The sequence below is a fragment of the Colobus angolensis genome, unplaced genomic scaffold (assembly GCF_000951035.1).
Source record: "Colobus angolensis palliatus isolate OR3802 unplaced genomic scaffold, Cang.pa_1.0 Scaffold303, whole genome shotgun sequence".
NCBI classification, from domain to species: domain Eukaryota; kingdom Metazoa; phylum Chordata; class Mammalia; order Primates; family Cercopithecidae; genus Colobus; species Colobus angolensis.
In genome coordinates this window covers 1,198,995-1,207,303 of record NW_012116300.1, presented here as the reverse complement: position 1 = coordinate 1,207,303, position 8,309 = coordinate 1,198,995, and the positions used below count along the sequence as shown (strand labels likewise).

The 8,309-nt window shown below is 56.5% G+C and overlaps 1 protein-coding gene across 1 annotated transcript; it reads left to right on the top strand.

Moving 5' to 3' along the window:
* The first annotated feature begins 1,636 nt into the window (after positions 1 to 1,636).
* On the top strand, positions 1,637 to 3,786 carry LOC105517646 (serine protease 30-like). Its single transcript, XM_011950259.1, has 6 exons — positions 1,637 to 1,688; positions 1,769 to 1,795; positions 2,019 to 2,184; positions 2,268 to 2,536; positions 3,038 to 3,198; positions 3,415 to 3,786. The coding sequence occupies exons 1-6, from the start codon at positions 1,637 to 1,639 to the stop codon at positions 3,709 to 3,711; spliced, it is 972 nt and encodes a 323-aa protein (XP_011805649.1). The 3' UTR covers positions 3,712 to 3,786.
* The last annotated feature ends 4,523 nt before the right edge of the window (positions 3,787 to 8,309 follow it).

Here is an 8,309-nt window from a genome sequence, read left to right as displayed (position 1 = left end):
CCTATTTATCCTCAAAATAATGAACTGTTTCCTTAGCATACTCCAAAAATGATAAAGGAGGTCTTTTTTATAATATTATGGACTCACGGATATATATATATATTTTTTTTTTTTTGAGAAGGAGTCTCGTTCTGCTGCCCAGGCTGGAGTGTAGGCTCACTGCAGCCTCTGTCTCTGGGTTAAAGCGATTCTCCTGCCTCAGCCTCCTGAGTAGCTGGGATCACAGGTACCACCACCACGCCCAGCTAATCTTTGTATTTTTAGTAGAGATGGGGTTTCACCATGTTGGCCAGGCTGGTCTCGAACTCCTGACCTCAGGTGATCTGCCCGCATCGGCCTCCCACAGTGCTGGGATCACAGGCGTGAGCCACCGTACCTGGCCTTTAAATCAGTCCAAGTTATTGCCCACAGTGATGCTCCAACCGTACCATCGTCGGCCAGTGGGAACGTCTTCTGGTTGGCTCCTGAGAGGGACCACTCACTTTCCAGACCCTCCAGGGCCTGAGGCCAGGCTGAGATGATGCTCACAGGACTCGCATACTGACCGGAACCCCGCCTGATCGCACGGGAAGTCCACCGGAAACCCTCTTGGAGCCCACTGGAAACCCTCTTGGAGCCCACTGGAAGTTTAGCGAAACACCCTCAACTTCCGGAAGAGCGCAGGAAGTTTGACGAAAAACCGCCGGAAACGGATGGAAAGGAGTCCCTGCCACCGCGTAACCTCCTGTGGCGCCCCCTGTTGGCAGAATCGTAGCGAGGCCGAAATGAGGTCCGCGACGTGGCTGAGTGAGCATCCCGGCTGCCTATGGATGGGTGGGCGTGGGGCTGAGAGGCGACAACAGTGGGGAGCTTCCTCAGGGATCCTGGGCTTCTCGGGTCAGGCCGACTTCAGTCCGGGCTGGAGGCCATGCACAACACCAAGCGCATGGCGTGGTCTTCAGCTGCCTCGGGACTGGCTCCGCCTCTGCTCCTGATCCTGGGATGGGGGCCAAAGGTTTTGGGCAGTGGCAGCAGCAGGAGGAAGTAGTACCTGGAAAACGTGTCTCCTGATTCGACCCTTCCTGTCTGGAGGGCTGAACCCTGGCTGTGGTTTGTTCCCATAGCAACGAACAGGGCTCCCTGGGCACCAGCCCCTTAGATACGGTGTGCCCCAGGAGGGCGCTGCAGGAGCTACAGGTCCTTATGATGGGAAGGGAGGCGGGAGGTGGGCTGGGGAAGCCCGACTGGCCCGCGTGGAGACACCAAACTTCCTGGTGGTGGACAGGGTGAAGAGGGTTGGTCCCCACCTCTGCCTTGAGCAGAGCTTCCGGTAGGCAAAGCAGTGGGGGTCTCCTGCCTGCTAGAAGGATGGGTGGGGCTTCCACATCTCAGCCCAGTAGGGTGGACTGACCGGTCCTCTGACCTCTGGCTCCTTGGAGGGACTGGCCTGAAGTGGGCCCTGGCATCCCCAGCCTCCTCTAAACCACCTCCCTGGAACAGGAACCCAAGCGGCATCTGAGGAGGGCAGGTTCTGCCAGGCACAGAGGGCTCCAGCGTGATTGCCACTGGTTAATGACCTGCCACCCCCGCCCCCCCCAACCTCTGGTGCTGTCCAAGGACTCTGACCCCAGTGCAGTGTCTGTAGGGAAGAGGAGCCATGGGGCTTCGGGCAGGCCCCATCCTGCTGCTGCTGCTGTGGCTGCTGCCAGGTGAGGGGTGCGCCCCTGTCTTCTCCTCCCTCCCACCCCCTGCCAGCCTGTGCGCTCCCCTTTGCTCTCTTGCTTTCCAGGGGCCCATGGGGATGTGCTGCCTTCAGGTACCGTATACATCTCATCCCTGCACTCAGCCAGCCCCTACTCCTGGCCAGGGAGGACTGGCCCCAGGGGACATGCAGAGGCCCTTGGCCCTGGGAGCCTCATCCCTGGACATCAAGGGCTGAGGGATGTCAGAAGGTGTTAGCGTAAAGAGTGAGAACGGTAGGGAGGGGCTTTCTGAGAGGGAAGAAAGCTGAGGTCTCCCACCTGCCCATCCCTCTGCAGAATGCGGCCACTCCAAGGAGGCCGGGAGGATTGTGGGAGGCCAAGACACCCAGGACGGACGCTGGCCGTGGCAGGTTGGCCTGTGGTTGGCCTCAGTGGGGCACATATGTGGGGGCTCCCTCATCCACCCACGCTGGGTGCTCACGGCCGCCCACTGCTTCCTGAGGTGAGTGGCACTGGGTGGGGGTGCTCCTCGCGCCTCCCCTCCGTGGCTGCCTGCAGCGGGCCATGTTTCCGTTCCCCTCTCAGGTCTGAGGATCCCAGGCTCTACCGTGTTAAAGTCGGAGGGCTGACACCCTCCCTTTCAGAGCCCCACTCGGCCTTGGTGACTGTGAAGAGGCTCCTGGTCCACTCCTCATACCGTGGGGCCACCACCAGCGGGGACATTGCCCTGGTGGAGCTGGAATTCCCCTTGCAGGCCTCCCAGTTCAGCCCCGTCTGCCTCCCGGGACCCCAGACCCCCCTCGCCGTTGGGTCCCTGTGCTGGGTAACAGGCTGGGGGTCCACCCAGGAGAGAGGTAAGGGGAATATGCACTCACCAGCTCCCACTTCTGGCCAGGGAGGACCAGCCCAGGGACCACGCAGAGCCAGCCTGAGTGGTCTCCACAGACCTTGGTCTGCGTGTTTATCTTCTCTCCCCTCCCACCCCACCCTGAAGCTGGGAGCACCTGGGGCCAGGAACCATACTGTCCAGACTGTGGGACTCCCCTTGACCAAGGTGACCACCATATTAGATTTTGGGGATCTTGAGCCAGTGTCCAGGATTGTGCCTGTGGTGGGATGAATAAGCCAAGGCTAAGAGGTTATGAGATTAGCCAGGGTCATGGGAGAGGATCTGGGCTTGAGCCCTGCTCCCTGACCCCACTGTCTCCTGGTTTAGGAGTTGGGAAGGGCAGGGTGGGTGGGCAGAGAAGAGGTAGGAGGTGCAGGCTGCCACCATCACAGGTGAGAGGGAAGAGGCTCACCTGATGGGGATGAGGCTCGAGGTGGGCTCAGGCTGGCCCCCCCATCACATCCAGCCCTGGCGAGTGTCCTTCAGGAGGTGGCTGTGCCCCTCCTGGACTCGAATGCGTGTGAGCTGATGTACCACCTAGGAGAGCCCAGCCTGGCTGGCCAGCGCCTCATCCAGGACGACATGCTCTGCGCTGGCTCTGTCCAGAGCAAGAAAGACTCCTGCCAGGTGACTGCAGCTCCTGGTCTCCCCATCCAGAAGTGTGGGCTCTTTAGGCTCACCCTGTCCTGGGCTCTGTCCCCATGTTCCCCCCCTGAGGGTCTCCAGAGGGACCAGAGTCCTTGCCTAGCTCCTTGGCCTCGGCAGCAGATTCTTGAAGGCACTTGGGGCCCAGGTGTCTCCCTCAATGCAGACCTCATGGGGCCCTCCCTCTCTCTCCCCCAGGGTGACTCTGGGGGGCCGCTGGTCTGCCCCATCAATGATACGTGGGTCCAGGCTGGCATTGTGAGCTGGGGATTCGGCTGTGCCCGGCCTTTCCGGCCTGGTGTCTACACCCAGGTGCTAAGCTACATAGACTGGATTCAGAGAACCCTGGCTGAACCTCACTCAGGCATGTCCGGGCCCCGCCCAGCTGCCCCCAGCTTCCTCTCAGGCATCTCTGGGTCCCACCCAGGCACCTCCAGGTCCCACCCAGTGCTGCTGCTTGAGCTGTTGACCGTACGCCTGCTTGGGTCCCTGTGAACCCTGAGTCATGGAGTCCAGGATCCCCCGTCTGGTAGGATTGATGGAATCTAATAATAAAAACTGTAGGTTTTTTTTATGTGTATTTTATGTCTTTGCTTTTCTAATAATTCATTTTTATTCTTTACAAAAACATCTGGCTGTGGTAGGTTGGGAGAGCATGCTGCCTTCCCCGGACAGTGTCTGTGGGACATCTTCATCTTTAGGGTCACGGTGTCCAGGCTTGCTCAGGACGGTCTTGGGCGATGCCTAGCCTGTGTTGTTAGATAGGATCCCTGTCCCTCTCAAAAGTGTCCCAAAAGTGGGAGGAAGAGTTATATAGTCACTGTGACTCAGCCAGTGCAAGAGCTGGAGTTCCTTAAAGCCCACGGATTTTCAGTCTCAGGCATTCTTGTGTAGTTGCCATGGCCACCAACTGTCCAATAATAGGCCTTGTTCTCCCAACTCCGGCCCACGGAGAGTCCATGCCCTCCCCCACTACCCTGCCCTCTGCTGACTGCAGCCAGTGGGGGCCCTGGGGGCTGTCCCAGGCATGAACAGGGGCTTTGAGGCCATCGCCAGTGTGGTGGGCAGCGCCCTCTGCCTGTGTCTTAGAAGCATGGGCAAAGCAGTACCTGGCAGAGCCAGTTCCACACTTGCAGAGAGGGGTCCATTTGGAAGTTCGCAGCCTGTGTCAGTTTAACAGACTCTACGGTCTCTGTGAGACAAGGTGGCTGGGCTTTCACTCCTGTTTGGCACCAGGTCTAGGGGAAGGACCGTCTGCTTGGGTAGGGCACAGTCGGGCCAGCCTTTGTCCCATCGCCACTCCCCTGCCCTGGAGGTGGCTGTCAGGAGCACTCCATGGAGGAGAGGGGCTTTGAGGTCGCAGGTGAGTGGGCAGTGGAGCTGTCACCCCAATGCCTCAGCCCTCCCAGGGAGCACCCTCAGCTGGGTGACCTCTTAGAAAATTTAGGTTGTTCTACTGCACTAGAAGACTGGATACTCTAGAATCATCTCTCCTTTTGCTGTGGGCCCGCCTTCGTAAGGTCCTATTCTCCCCGACAGCCTGGCCTCCTTCCAACCCCTCTGCCTTCATCCCAGGACAGACGGCGTCCTGGGGGGACTCATTGGATGCGCCAGGAGCTCAGCGTCCAGGGTGGAAGTTTCTGGCCTCAGCTTCTCTGTTTTGTCTCACAACTTTCTCTTGCTCATCACTTTCATGCGTCAGTTTGCTAATAGATTCTCCGGCTCTTCGCTCATAAATAACTCCTTCCAGAAATCTAGTGAGGAGGGAAAGTGACAGATTAAAACAAAATCCTCACTTCTGGATTTCTGCTTAAATGTTAGAGTTGGCAGTCCCTCCTCACACAGGCCTGAAGCACCAAGGATGTCTCAGAAGCGCTAAGCCTCCCTCCTTACATATCAGCCCCGTCAGTCTCTCTCTCCTTTTTTTTTTTTTTTACGGAGTCTCGCTCTGTCGCCCAGGCTGGAGTACAGTGGCCGGATCTCAGCTCACTGCAAGCTCCACCTCCCGGGTTTACGCCATTCTCCTGCCTCAGCCTCCCAAGTAGCTGGGACTACAGGCGCCCGCCACCTCGCCCGGCTAGTTTTTTTGTATTTTTTAGTAGAGATGGGGTTTCACCGTGTTAGCCAGGATGGTCTCGATCTCCTGACCTTGTGATCCGTCCGTCTCGGCCTCCCAAAGTGCTGGGATTACAGGCTTGAGCCACCGCGCCCGGCCTCTCTCTCCTTTTTTCTTTTGTGACGGGTCTTGCTCTATTGCCCAGGATGGAGTGCAGTGGTTCGATCTCAGCTCATTGCAGCCTCAACCTCCTGGGCTTAAGTGATCCTCCCACCTCAGCCTGCCTGGGCGTACACGTGCACACCACCACACTCGGCTAATTTTTGTATTTTTAGTAGAGACGGGTTTCACCATTTTGCCCAGGCTGGTCTTGAACTCCTGACCTCAAGTGATCTGCCCGCCCCAGCCTCCCAAAGAGCTGGGATGACAGGCGTGAGCCACCATGCCCAGCCCACCCCTTCAGTCTCTTCCCCAGATGACCATGACCAGGGCTGCTATGCCATCAGCCCTGTGCCAGGATCCACTTCCATCCAGGAGGCCCCTGTCCAGGCTGTGTGCCTGTCTGTGTGTGGGTGTGTATTTATGTGTGTGCCTATGTGTGGGTGTGTGTGTTTGTGTTTTTATGCTCGTGTATGTGTGTGTGTGTATGTGTGTGTGCGTACTTGTGTGTGTCTGCGTGTCTGTGTATGTGTCTCTGTGGGGTAGGTGTGTGTGTATGTGTGTGTCTGTGTGTAGGTGTATGTGTGTGGGTATTTGTGTCTGTGTATGGGTATTTGCGTGTGTGTGTGTGTATATGTGTTTCTGTAAGGATGGGTGTGTGTGTCTCTGTGTGGGTGTGTGTGATGGGTGTGTATTTATGTGTGTATGTATGTATGGGTGCGTATATGTGTGTGTGCGTGCCTCTGTGTGGGTGGGTGTGTATTTGTGTGTGGGGGTGAGTGTGTATTTGCGTGTATGTGAATGGATATTTGTGTGTGTGAGTGTGTCTCTGTGTGGATGGGTGTGTATTTGTGTGTGTGTGTGTGTTGGTGGGTGTGTTTTTGTGTGTCTCTGTGTGGGTGGGTATTTTTGTGTGTGGGTGGGTATTTGTGTGCTTATCTGTGTGTATGTGTATTTGTGTGTGTCTCTGTATGAGTGGGTGTGTATTTGTGTGCGTGTGTGTCTGGGTATTTTTGTGTGTATGTTTGAATGGGTGTTTATTTGTGTGTGTGTGTCTCTGTGTGGTCCTCAGAATCCCCTACATTTCCTGGCAGTGGACAGCACAAATGCTTCTCCACCCCCACCGGCAGGGGAAGCCTGCTGAGCCTCTTTTCTCTCCGAGGCGTCTGACTCCTGCCAACGGTGAGTTAGAAGGAAGGGGCCTCAGCCAACAGCAAAAGCCACAGGAGGATTTTTCCCACCTGACTTGGGCTGTGGTGCACACACAGCCCTCTTTGTCTTCTCTTTCTCCGGCCCCTCACACAGGTGCTGTTTGTGGAGGACTTGGGAGACGGGTGCTTCTGCTTGCGCAGCCCCTCCTGCCCGGGGCTTGTTGGAAAGACACAGAGGGTTCTCCTGGTGCCTGGGCCGGGCGGTGGGTGCAGGTCCGAAAGGGTGGTAGGGGCAGACGTGAGTCCAGGTGGCATCCAAGGTGCTCTACTTCCTCCAGCAGCTCCTCTTTTTTTTTTTTTTTGAGAAGGAGTCTGGCTCTGTTGCCCAGGCTGGAGTGCAGTGGCACGATCTTGGTTCACTGCAAGCTCTGCCTCCCAGGTTCACACCATTCTCCTGCCTCAGCCTCCCGAATAGCTGGGATTACAGGCACCTGCCACCACGCTGGGCTAATTTTTTGTATTTTTAGTTGAGACAGGGTTTCACTGTGGTCTCGAGCTCCTGACCTCATGATCCGCCTGCCCCAGTCTCCTAAAGTGCTGGGATTACGGGCGTGAGCCACCGCGCCTGGCCCTTCCAGCAGCTCCTCTTAAGTCCCAGCTGCCTGGCCCACTCTGACTGCACGGCAGCCAGCACCAAATGTCTCTCAGTAGGACCCCCAGCTTGCTAGTTGGCGTGTCTGTGGGTCCAGTGGACTGCAGGAGGCCTTGGGACTAGTGACGCTGTTCAGAGACAGGTCAGGGCGGGAGCTGCACAGTTCAGTGTTGTGTAGGAGGAAACAATGGAAACGCCCCTGCAGGGCTGAGCTGTTCTGGGGATGAGGAAGTGGCCACAATGGACTCAGGTGTTCCGGAAGGCTGACAGGCTGACTTCTGTCCCAAGGCCAGAGCCGTCCGGATTGGGGAATGTTTGGCCAAGGGTGAGAAGCTGGAGCAGAGGCAGGGACCCAGCGCAGGACCAGCAGTTCCTTCCTCACCCTGGAGTCCAGGGTGCACGTCTGGCACGCCCCTTGTCTCTGAACTTGTAGTGAAAAGGAATTTTCAGGATCACAGCAGGCTCTGCCAGCGGCACTGTGGGCGTGTGGACCTCAGAGTTCCAGGACAAGAAAATCACATGTTGTGTGGCAGCTGAAGTATTTGGGCACTTGGGGACCCTCAGGAAAGAACCTCCCCACACAATGGTGGGACTGGGCCAACACCTGAGCAGGAAGTGGTAGGAGGGCTGTGGGACTGGGGTTTAAATTCCATGACTCACTCACTCAGCCTGGGCTCCCTTGTCTGTAAAAATGTGAGATTAACACCCATCCCGTGGGTGTTTGTGATGATTAAATGAAGCAATACTTGTGTAAGCACTTACCATTGCGCCTGCTCCAAAACTGGATCATGATGAACACTAGTGTCTTTTCTTTCCTTTCCTCTCCTTTTTTTCTTTTTTTTTTTTTCTTTTCCTTTCTTTCTTTTTCTGAGACAAGGTTTTACTTCTGTTTCTTAGGCTGGAGTGCAACAGCGTGATCTCAGCTCACTGCAATCTGTACCTCCTGGGCTCAAGCAATTCTCCTGTTTTAACCTCCCAAGTAGCTGGGACTACCGCACCCGGTTATGTGTTTTTGTAGAGGCAGGGTCTTGCCATGTTGCTTAGGCTGGTCTTGAACTTCTGGGCTCAAGTGATC

Coding starts and splice junctions, on each gene's coding strand:
- LOC105517646 (XM_011950259.1), top strand. CDS start 1,637: ATGGGGCTTCGGGCAGGCCCCATCCTGCTGCTGCTGCTGTGGCTGCTG. Junction 1,796..2,018: donor TGGGGATGTGCTGCCTTCAG/GTACCGTATACA, acceptor ATCCCTCTGCAG/AATGCGGCCACTCCAAGGAG. Junction 2,185..2,267: donor GCCGCCCACTGCTTCCTGAG/GTGAGTGGCACT, acceptor TTCCCCTCTCAG/GTCTGAGGATCCCAGGCTCT.